Here is a 12549-nt window from a genome sequence, read left to right on the forward strand (position 1 = left end):
TGAGAGACGTAGGGAGTGAGGGAGGAGAGAGAAGGAGCAGGTGGGCCTGCTCATTTGGGTGGTTGGGAAGGTGGGGTCCACGGGTGAGAGAAAAGGCCCGTTTTAACTGCGAATTTTATTCTTTTCTCTCTCGAATTTCTTTCTCTCATCCAATTAACTTTTAACGAAGTGCATTAGCGTTCCGAATTATAATTATGCAAAATTAAACATAATGCTTAAGAAGCATGATTATGCTTAATTGCGTGATTAAGAAATTAGGATGTGATAGGGTAGGTGTTAAATTTGTTAAGGATTGATGGAGAAATTGAAACGTATGGTGATGCGCTTGACAAGTGTTGGAAGAGTATTTTCTGTAATGAGGAAAGATAAGCTGAGAATTAGTATATGTGATAAGTTATTGAACAATTATTTAGTCATATTTGTTGAGCGAGATATTTTTCTTTAAGGTGGGTGAAAACATAATCAAGAGTTTTATAGCCATGAGACAATATAAATTGAAGAATTTAGAGTAGTATTGTAGTCTTCTATTTATGTAAGACCTTACTATTTCTATTGTATTTTTTAAATTTCAAACTAATATGTTGAATTTATGATATCATGAGACATTTTTAATATGTTTATATTATACTTTTAGTAATTTTATACTAATTTACGGTCTTATAAAAATATAAAGCACAACCCAAATATAAAAATCCTAAGGCCGCCAATCGGTTCACTACACGCATGGTACTACTCAGACCTCCAGTACACAGGTCGAATTGGCTCGGGCACAAGGCGCCAAGGATCTGCTGTCCACTAGCACTAACTGCGCGGCACTGACGGGCGCGCGCGGGGGGGCTGAACGAGCCCGCCGATCGAGCACCCGCCACCAACCACCGTACCACGGGGCGTAACTCGCGTGTCGCCGCCGCCGTGCGCACTGGCAGGAGGGACGGACGGACTGACGGATCGCGAGGTGCCAGCGGCCCGTGGCGCCAGAAAGTCCCTGGAGATGCATGCGTGACGCGTGACACACTCACACTAGTCGTCACTGCTGCCTGGCAAGCACTACCACGAGCGGTTAGCTAGGCGGTGCATTGAGCTGCGCGCAACTTCTTCCGGCTGCATCTCCGTCGTCGCCGTACGTCTGTGTCGACGCAGGAAAACGCTTTGATTGGGGCGTCGATTTTGGGTCGCAGTTAAGACCGCTCGTAATATTATGTCATGTTTAAGTAGAGAGGGTAAAATAGTACGGTTAAAAAACAAATTTATAATATATGTACATATGTTGATAGTTTTTTATGTCGTAAGTTTTTTAAGCAGGAGGGGAAATCTCTACTGTGGTAAGTATATTAATAAGGAGCTGCAAAATCAAAGACAACACAGGAATAGAAAAAAACAGGAAAAAGAGAGGGAGTGAGAACACTGAACAAAGGAGAAGGGAAGTGAAAGGCTTAAAAAAAGAAGAGAGCCAGAAGGAAAGCAGCAAACTAAGGTCTAAAGATATCTGATTTTGTCAAAAAATATCTTGAACTAAGCTATCTTTTCAGCTATTGAAGGAAGAGATCTTCCCAAAGATTAACTCATTTATTTGTTTTTAAATGGTCCAATCGCAAAGATGAAAATTTCCAGAAAAAAGAATAGCAGCAATCCTATTTAGTCTTTTTGAGTATAACAAAAAATTAGAGGTTGAGATCCCAGTGATATTGATAGCCCTCTAGCATCTGGAGGTGAAAGAATAGTCGAAGAACAACTAGATTTTTTTATGTCTTAAGTGAATTGATTATTCTATAGAAAGGTATGTTTCGTCTAGAATAGCTCGAAACACTAGTTTCTTGCATAATAGAGTAAAAAAATCTCATCTTTTTAAATTACTTGTCATATTATTATTTTTATCTAATTAATATCTAAAAACCAACCACACTAAACAGTAGAGACCTTACGATGCTACCCCGATTCGCTGGTTGATGATTACATCTAGAAAGATCCTAGTACTGCTGGCCGGCAGCAACCTCCACTGTAGCAGTGGCACGCTCTGGTACTGTAGCTACTGTAACAGCAGGTTCGACCTCTGCTACTGTAGCATCAATACTATTCACTAACAGTGTGCTGTCCTTGCTACTGTAGTATCAATACTTAGTGCTGGCGGAATAGTCGAGCTTTCGAGAAATTTAGGAAAATATCAAAATAAATATTAGTTACATTAATAAATTAGCTGAAAAAATCTAAAATGCAAAGGAAAATATCTAGAGCTAAAAAACATTTTTTTAAGGTTAGTATTATGTTACCTACATGTTAAAACTATATACATACATAAAAGTACCATTATTTTCTCTATAATTAATTAAATATGCTTAACATTAATAATTTTATAAATAAATATTGAAATATACAAAATTTGTGAATCATTTTTTATCTTCTTTTATCGTGTTTTACATAGCTAAATAAAAACGAGCACGACTTAGGCGGGCTAATCAGACTCGTTTATAGCGGTGGCCGTGCCGTGTTACCGCATCTCACGCACGGTGCGCAAGTGTAGACGAACCAAATAGCCTTTTGACTTCAGACTGAAAACGGGGGATTAACTGCGTTAGGATACAATAATTTGATATCATCACACCGTGTCGATGCCGGACATCAATGTCATGTTGGACTATTAACAAATGGGTGGGCACGATCAGCTTAGTAGCAACAGACTATTACCTAAGTACCTTGGACGTTGGATCGATTTGCCACTTTAACGTACGTACACTACTAGAGAAACTTGATCTGTAACAGTTAAAAAGTCCATCAGTAATAGTTGAACGAAGTGATATATATAATTAGTCCATCTATAATTCATCTGTTAATAATTAGTGTATCTAATATGTAAAAATAAAATCAGCTCCGCACTTGTTAGACGCTAGTGAAAATCAAATTGGAGACCTCCCGTCTTCATATGAGCCCACCTACCATCAAACTACTCAACATTTCTTATCTTAATAGGATATATATTCTATTTGAATATTTTCGTCCTCACTTATTTATAACAGTTCATAACTATAATCCGTTATAGACTTGGCTAGAAGTTATCAACAGTTACTTTTAGTTATATCTCAAACATGTTTCTTTATCAATAATTAGAGATGAGAGGTCGGAGATAGTTTTTCTCTAGTAGTGGTAGTTTACACTTTATTAGATCGTTTTGCTCTTTTTGTAAATTTTTTTCTGAAACAAGTGCGTGCAAACCGGTTTGTCTTAAGCATTACAAAGGCTCCCTGTAAACGTACGTTCTCCGTTAGTCGATCGTGGTTATACTATAGTCCAGGTGGAAGCTGAGCAGATAGCTCAGTTTTAGCCTTAAAAGACCCCGTATATAGCTGGGCTTTGAGGCAAAATGCCAAACTTCGCCATAATTTTGATTGAATCGTTATAGAATTTAGAAGTTGGATAATAGGTATTGATCGTTCATATGTCTAAATTTACAATGTAAATTGAATTATAATGCTGAAAAAAATATTGTAACAAGTCCAACCGTGCTATTTACACAAGCGACCTTACTGGTTAGTGTAGCACCATAGTGGTGGTCATCCAACCTTATCATCCTATTCGCATGTAGACTTTTTAATCTCCTGCTATAGGTCCTCCGTCCTGCCCGTTCAAACCATTTAACTCTGAAGAGGGGCGCCTAGGGTCCAGATCATTAGATCACGCGCACCATATTGCGCAACGTTTTGCTGCCCGGTTAGATCATCGGTGGATCGAGCTTGAACTATTGCTAAGAGACACGTATAGTTCCGAAAAGGTAATTGTACGTATTCTACGATGACATATGTTTTGAATTTGAGTTATATTTTTTTTAAAAAAGAATGATGATTGGAGGTAGATTTTATCTTGTATGTTCACCATATGACTTACTCATGGTTAGTATAAGCTATAATACGACTAGGCACATTGCTAAAAAGTCATGGATTTTGATTGGAACCGCGAAATTTGAATCGGAAAATGGGAGGCATGGAACATGGACCACCCTGGCCGTAATGGAGCTCCGCCCCCACTACGTTCCATTGGGTGATCGATATCATGAATATTTTTCTTTTGCGAGTGTGACACCATGCAAATGGAACAATATATTCAGTATAAGATGCAGATCCTGCCTGAGGACCATGATCCTGGCTGAAAATTATTGGACAAAGAAGATCAGCTGAAGAATGATGAAAGTTCTAGCCGTTTTCTCTTAAAAAAAAAGAGTTGCAGGAGAGAGATGGACTGGGACTAGAGAGAGAGTATTAAAAATTCAGATAAGTTGGGGAAGGCGACGTCGCGCGCTCTGGTCTCTTCGCTCCGCGAGCAGGACGAGCGGTCCTCCTTTCCCGCCCTCCACCGCCTCCGAACCCAAGTCCTGCCTCTCACCCACTCTCTGCAAAGTGGGCCCAGCACCAATCCTACCCCACAGGTCATATACGTCACCCAGACCCGCCCCTCCCCCAACGCAGCTAGGGAAGCCGGGGTCGTCGTCCACACCTCGTCCCTCCCTCCTTAATGGCACGGCGACACGCCAATCAGCGAGCTGAACCCACCCGCTCGCCACTGCTAGAGCACAGTCTCAGGCGAGGCGAGCGGCTTTCGCGTCACGTGGGGGGTGTGGGGCTTGTACGCTAGCCATTAATACGGCGGGTCGCCCATCCCATCGCGGCCGCCGTGCCCGTCTCCCCTGCTTAAATCCCGCGTCCAGGCCCCGCACGCACTCCGCCCCGCTTCGGCGCTAGCTTCCTCCCGTTCGCCGCTCGCCGTCGCGCTACGCCTCCGTGCGATTGGCGCCTGGACACGCGGTAGTTGGTGGACGCGGCGGGCGGCACGATCGGAGAGATGGACGCGGCCATGGCTGCCCCCGACGCCCCGCCGCCGGTCGTCGTGCTCGTCTCCGCCGGCGCCAGCCACTCCGTCGCGCTCCTCAGTAAGCCACTCCGTCGCGTAGGGGCATTCCGTCGAATGCCGTTCGGGTTGGTTGCGGTCGTCGCTGACGAGTGGTCGCGCTTGCTTTTGCAGCGGGCAATGTGCTGTGCTCGTGGGGCAGGGGGGAGGACGGCCAGCTCGGGCACGGCGACGCGGAGGACCGGCTCGTGCCCACGGTGCTGAGCGGGTTCGACGCGCCGGGGATCACGTCGGTCATCTGCGGGGCGGACCACACCACCGCATACTCCGAGGACGAACTGCAGGTCTATAGCTGGGGGTGGGGCGACTTCGGGAGACTCGGGCATGGAAATTCCAGCGACGTCTTCACGCCTCAGCCGGTCAAGGCGCTGCAGGGGATAAAGATCAAGCAGATTGCCTGCGGGGATAGCCATTGCCTTGCCGTGACCATGGCCGGTGAAGTGCAGAGGTGAGGCAGCTATCAGCAGTGAACTGAACATGCTATAATCTCGGGAAAGCTTATTCATGAGATTTTTTTATATAAATGATGTCAAGTTTTCACATCATTGATTTCTGTTGCTCTTATTGCTGAGTTTTGCTTGACCGGTATTTTACTATCTAATGATTGTTTGTTTGTTTGTTTGTTTTAGTTGGGGCCGTAACCAAAATGGACAGCTAGGTCTTGGAACTTCTGAAGACTCGCTGCTCCCACAAAAGATTCAAGCTTTCGAGGTAGAATGTTGTTCTTTCTTGAAGAAATATTGAGATTGCAAACAAATTTCTTACAAGATGTAGTAGATCTAGATCATACAAGGAAAATTTTAGGACTGCCTTATTATCCTTGGATATTTATTCATTATTAGCTTTGAAAGCAATGCTTTGTGTATCATGTGTGGGAAGATGTCTATGTAAAATCATGAATATGAGTCGAAGTAATGGATGTGATAGATAGCTTACCTCATATGTCTTGATTCACACCCATGTACTAGCTGTATTACTATAATCATGAGACGCACCGTTGATGTGTTTTCATTATGGTTCCCCATGTAATGGTGATGTGAACATTGCGCTCACCTGTTACATATTTTTGCTTCTGGGGGTGAACCATCAACATTTTTCACTACCCTGTGCAATGATGTTAAGTGCTCATGGTCCAAAATGTTTATAGGGTATTTGTGTGAAAATAATCGCTGCTGGTGCCGAACATACTGCTGCAGTAACTGAAGATGGCGACCTATATGGATGGGGCTGGGGTCAATATGGAAACTTAGGTCTTGGTGACCGTAATGATCGTTTCATACCTGAAAAAGTATCTTCTGTGGAGGTAAATTATTTAATTGGCTTGACTTTTTAAGTTTGAAATCATGTCCACTCAACTGATGTTCTACTAACCTCTTCAACACTTGATACTGCATCAATATTGATCATTCCATCTTGGACCTGTTGCAAAATCGAAATTCACTCATTATTCTTTATTTGATCCCTGAAACATGTCAACTGGGCATATCTCAGCTGTGAGTTACTCCTTTCCTACCTGGACCCATGCTTTCATCTTGAAACATTCCTCATCCGAAAACACTGTCGGAAGTCAATCTTCTTTTTCGATAGAACGATTGGAGCACATAGAAATAGAGTTCTTTCAGCTGATTAATGTCAGCTTTATGTGCTTGTGTAGTCGTTCTCCCTGTGATTTATTCTCGGAAACCATAAGCATGGAGTACTGCCACTTTACTTTTTCCAGTTTTGACAAAGTGAAGCACTAGTGTGTCATCATCCAAGTGCAGAGTGGAGGTTAAATATCTGATTTATTGGTTACATCGATTGTGAAAAGGGTGAACCTTACTAATAATTGAACAGTAAATTACCTGTGGAACAAATCGAAATAACCTTGTCGCAGAATCAGTTTCCCTGCAGTTTGATCTTACTAATGCTTTCAATATTAGGGCAACTGTCATTAGGATGTGGTTCATTTGGTTCTATTCTCGTATATAGTTCGTTCTTAATATTATTTCTGTTTGTTCTGTTTTTCTAGCTTGGTCTATATTCCTATGTTTTCCCTTTTGTAGGGTGAGAAGATGGCGCTTGTTGCATGTGGATGGCGCCATACCATTACTATTTCCTCCTCTGGTAAGCTGTACACTTACGGTTGGAGCAAATATGGTCAATTGGGACATGGTGATTTTGAAGATCATTTAGTTCCTCATAAACTAGAAGCTTTGAAAGATAGCACTATATCCCAGGTAATAACTTATAGCAACATGCCCTGACAAGGTTTTTTTTCTCTCGAATACGCAGGATAACTTTGCATTAAGAAGAAATTAAGAGAACATAGTTCTTATACAACGACCCGAGAAAGTCATAAACGCAACCGAAGCCGGCCCATCAAGACGAAGAGAAAATTACAAATAGGAAGCAACTAGTCCCACACAGGTGGTCATAAATCAAACGATCGATCCAAAAGACAATGCTTAGACATGGTTTTATGAAGGATTAATACAATCACATGTTTAGTTTTCACTTTGTTGGGCTTTAGAAAGACAATTCTTCCATGCACAGGCTGACATAGACATACACATCTGGGCTTTAGAAAGACAATGCTTAGACATGGTTTTATGAAGGATTAATACAATCACATGCTTAGTTTTCGCTTTGTTGGGCTTTAGAAAGACAATGCTTCCATGCACAGGCTGACATAGACATACACATCTGGGCACATTGCAAGACAATGCTTCCATGCACAGGCTGACATAGATATACCTCATGCTGACGATTTGAAGAATTTACTTTCTACACAGGGTGCTGTTTATAATGTACAAGTGTTTTCTTATTTGGGAGAAAAAAACCTGAGGGATGTCTCCCAAACAAATGGGAACTTTATCCTACACTGCTTAGCCCAGAAAAAATCTCTATTTCATACTAAATTAGCTTGTCTTTAAGTCTTCTTGATTACTATTTGAGTTTCAGAAGAAAGGTTTATATACGTACGTTCTGCTGATTTAGATTTCAGGTGGTTGGAGGCATACGATGGCACTTACATCAGAGGGAAAGCTTTACGGATGGGGATGGAACAAGGTATCTTTGTGCCGCTACTTCTTTTTATGCCCCATAATTGGTATCTGATTCAAACTGCACACACAAGCATTTTATTATGTAGTTCTATCAATGAATGCAAAAGAGAAACATTGAAAAATAAATCTCTGGTGCCGATAAGTAAACTTTTCTGTGTGCACACGTATAGTTGCTTACATATGATGAAAGTTGCCATGATGGTTGATAAGTTCATTTACACAGCGAAAACTAGATGGACTATCTCCTTAGTCAACTTGGCAAACTAAGTTCAGAGTTCAGAATGAGGTCATTATTCTTATTTCGATTAACATGATCTAGTCTCTACGTTGTTCTCCAGTAGAGGGACAGATGACAGATCTAGTCTCTACATATGCTTATTTTTTACACAACTTTAAGCTATATCCAATCTGGTGATACAAAAATAGATTTCCTCCTTGCTGATGGGCTGATGGCTTGCCATCATGCATGGAGTCATGACAAAATCTCCAGGTATATTGGTGTAGGTGTTGAGCCCTTCGGTTATCCCTCTAATCATTTGATTTTATTCTAATTAGGGTTTTTAAGCCCCTGGACTAGCCTAGTAGGCCACCATTTTTTCATTTTTTTTTGGAGGACCAATCCCCTTTTTCTTTCCTTTTTTAGATAATGAAATAATATCCCAGCCTCAACTTCCGAAGAAGCATCAAACTGTTAGTTATTACAAAGTTTCAGCACTAGGCTGCCATCATCACAAAACCATGATGCTAATAAGCAATAATCAAAAGCACCAACATAGTTTTGGATGAGAGAAATTATTAGACACTAATCCTATTACTAAATCTCCATCCTTGCCTGCTGAAAATTTGCATTACCTCTGTCTCCAACCTGCGGCATGCAAGATGAATCATGTCCTTGCCTTCCTCACTGCGCTGTAGTTGCGCCCGGTAGCGGAGGCAGTATGTTCCTCTGTTGATAACCTGAATGTAAGATTTAATTGATGATTTGTCAAAGACCATGCCATTTCTATTAAGCCATGAAGCCTAACATAATGCAGAAGCCCCCACTAATAATTGCGATTTCTATTTTGATCTCATCCCCATAAGCCCATCACCAAACATATTATCGGTACTACTAGGGGGATCTAAATTAAAAGCAATGTGGGCAGTTCTCCAAAGAAACTTAGCAAAGAAACAGTCAAAAAACAAGTGTTGTATAGTCTCATTGCTGCTACAAAAACGTCATTTTTTACTCCCATTCCAATTCCGTCTAGCTAAGTTGTCTTTGGTTAATATTACACCTCTCTTTAAGTACCACATAAATATCTTAATTTTCAAGGGCAGTTTTAGCTTCCATAGTTCTTTGTTTATATTTGCAGTACCATTGCTCACAAGAGACTTATACATCAAGTTGACTGAAAAAAGTCCATTTTGATGCAATCCCTATCTGAATGCATCCTTAAAACTGTTCAACTGGACATTTGGAATTCTTGCTACAAGTTTACGCCATTCCACTAGTTTGTTTCCCACCAATGCTCCACGAAAAACTACATTTAGTGGAGCACTATTTAGCACTTCTGCTATAGCCTATAGATGTATTTCTTTTTGCAAACAATATTAAACAACATCGGCTATTGCTCCATAAACGGAGGAACATATCCTTTGATATGATCTATAAAAAATCCTTTGATATGTCTCTTATATACTTTGACAGCCAGTGCCCAGTGGTGGAGTATTTTTCACCGTGGTTCAATTTATTCTGGTTTAATGGGAACTAAAATATTTGGTCTTTTATCTCAATTGCGACTCCGTTATACCTGGTCTCAGAAACATTCAGTTATACCTATGGAAGCCCTTATTGAGTCAACAAATATGCGCCATTTGTTAGTAACTCAATCTTAATGTAAAGTGGTTAGTTCTAAGTTCCAACCTCAGCTTGTCCTGTTTACTACTCTAGGAACAGGTTGAGCTCAGCTCGATTTGTATCTGGAGCTTTGCTTGAGTTTCCGCTCTATTGTTCTGAAAGATGATACTGGCTGGATGCACCACTTGTTTGTCATGTTTGTTTCATATGTATTTTATTTTCACTTGTCCATGTGGGTTTCTTTATCATTTTTTACACTGATTGTGTCTCATATTTCGATCCTGCAGTTTGGACAAGTTGGAGTTGGTGACAATGATGATCACTGTTCCCCAATACAGGTTCATTTTCCAGAGGAACAGGTACGGCATGTTTGCGGGAGGGCTAATGCTAGAACTTGTTCTCAACTAATGATCCATGTCCTACATGAATCATAAAATTCATAGCCACAATACTTATGGTCAAAGTTTCTTTATTGACTCATGTGAATAACAATAGCTAACTTTCTTTTATTACTTTGGTCACCACAGAAAGTTTCCCAAGTTGCTTGTGGATGGAGGCATACACTTGCCCTTACCGAAAAGAAAAATGTTTTCTCATGGGGAAGGGGTACCAGTGGACAGCTTGGTAATGGTGAAATAGTTGACAGGTGGTTCCTATCTAGTGCACCTGCTCAATATCTTCTCCCTCTAAATAGAGCATTTGTTTGTTCTAGCCTTTGCTATCTATAGTCTTTTGAGCTAACAATATATCTATCATATTGTTTCATCCTGAAGGAACGCACCGGTGATGATTCATACCTTAAGCCCTGACGGTTCTGGCTGCACGAAGTTAGAGTCATCATCAGCAGTTCCATTTACAGGTTTGTATCAACGCGCTGCAGTACCTGCAGATGCACTTACAGACAGGCAACTGATGTTGCCTCTTGATGTTTTCAGCTAAAGTGTGGGTCTCGCCATCAGAAAGATATGCTATAGTCCCTGATGAAAACGTGAGTTCAGTTCACATGTGTTTGACTCGAAACAAATTACAACCAAAACATTCGACAGCACCCCGATTCATTCGGTACCATTACTGAAGTTTCTTTCGTGTTCATCTGTAGGTTCCTAAATCAGGCGAAGGCACGGCGCGCGGCAACGGGGCTGATGCAAATGTGCCAGAGAATGATGTAAAGAGAATGCGTGTGCGGTCGTAGTTCTACCATCCACGGCCCTCCTTAACCGTAGTAGTACTATGAACACTTGGTGCCTTGTTTCGTTGTTTCCGCCGTAGAAGTGCTTTTGTTGAGACTTGAGATGGCACCACTGCTTCTCAGCAGTGATGTGTAATCCACCTCTTAGAGGTGCCTAGCAAAGTCAACCTGCACTGCTGTTAAGATGTGTGTTGTATCTTTGACATTACATTGGAGGGTACAATAAGTTCTTCATTCTCATTCTTCTCACTTGCAGATAACCAACCGAGTCATCTTTTTTTTAATAGATTTTTTCTGTCTTGGTAAAAAAAACACTGCTTTTGCATATTACTACATATGAGAGCGCGGGTGGCCAACCGTGCTATTCACATTAGTGAAATTCTTGTGACCCGAGCGGTGCTTGATGCCAGCGGAGCGCTCCACCGCGTCATTCAGCTAGTGTACGTGCTGATGCTTAGTTCGCTCGGCTGATATTTGAAAATATCTGTGCTCCAGAGCGCTCTCGATTTCTCCTCCCCTTGTCTTACTCGCCCGACGCCTGGTCTCCCTCCGTGCACCTCATTCCCTCGACGCGCCGCCGCCCCCAAGCACCTCTAGCTCCTGCCTGTTCCGTGCTGCCACCATCGGCCCTCCAACTGCAACTAGTCACCACTTCCTCGGCTCTCCTCCTCGTCCAATCATCCCTCCGGCAGGGGTAAGCGATTACGCAGGCCACACTCATCCACCTCCTTGCTTCGCGTGCCACCTCCGCGCATGCCTCGCGTCCACGGGCCACAGTACCCCTACCCTAGCAGCATCTGTGGCACGATGTGCGGCCACATCCCAACGCACCCCTGTGGTGCGGTTCACGCAGCGGTGTCTCATTGCGTGCCTTGAAAAATATCTCCCCCTCTCGAAATATTGGTGCCCCTCTTCTCGTGTCCCTCGCTCGCCTCCTTCCCGCCTCCCTCTCGTCCCATCACCCCTGCCTCACACTGCTCGAAGCTCCTGTTTCCTTCCCTTCTTGGCTCCCTGCCTGGATCGACCAAGCCATAGGGGTCTACCTGCACGGGGCCGCTACAGCCGCGGTCCGCATAGGAGGTCTCTAAGAACGTGGTCCTCGGCTCCAGCCAGCTACGCGTCGCTTGCGCAGGCCGTGCTCGTCCACCTCCTCAGTTCCACGCGCTGCCTCCTTGCCACCTAGGCTTCGTGGCCAGCCTCCACAGTGGCGTGAACGGTGTCACCACGGATGGTCAGGCCCCCTCGCGGTAGGTCTCCGCTGAGCGTGGCATGGACACAGCCTGTTGCTGCCTCGCAATTGTCGGCGACGAACTTGCCGAGGACCAGCTATACCACCTACTCACCACTGCTGGTAACGCCAATACCGATGATCTAGTGGACGAAACCACCTCAGAGGTGAATCTTCGTGTTGCTCTATTATGGTCTGTGGATCTCATCTTGGTTGATTTTATTTGGGTGCAGGGATTTTCGGCAATTGAATGGATCAATGACATCCTAAGAGAGGGGGTGAATTAGGACACTTAGAACTATTTTGGATCCAAAGGCAACACAAGATAAACCTATATCAAATTCTATCTAAA

At 42.9% G+C, this 12549-nt stretch overlaps 1 protein-coding gene across 1 annotated transcript; it reads left to right on the forward strand.

Annotated features, from left to right (window-relative positions):
* Positions 1-4478: 4478 nt before the first annotated feature.
* On the forward strand, positions 4479-11229 carry LOC133924255 (ultraviolet-B receptor UVR8-like). The gene is made up of 11 exons (XM_062369705.1): positions 4479-4915; positions 5008-5341; positions 5523-5604; positions 6041-6196; positions 6939-7112; positions 7873-7944; positions 10068-10139; positions 10308-10426; positions 10554-10639; positions 10716-10768; positions 10880-11229. Exons 1-11 carry the CDS (start codon positions 4828-4830, stop codon positions 10970-10972), a joined length of 1329 nt encoding a protein of 442 aa, XP_062225689.1. The 5' UTR covers positions 4479-4827; the 3' UTR covers positions 10973-11229.
* Positions 11230-12549: the final 1320 nt, after the last annotated feature.

The sequence above is a fragment of the Phragmites australis genome, chromosome 7 (genome assembly GCF_958298935.1).
Source record: "Phragmites australis chromosome 7, lpPhrAust1.1, whole genome shotgun sequence".
In the NCBI taxonomy this organism is placed as follows: domain Eukaryota; kingdom Viridiplantae; phylum Streptophyta; class Magnoliopsida; order Poales; family Poaceae; genus Phragmites; species Phragmites australis.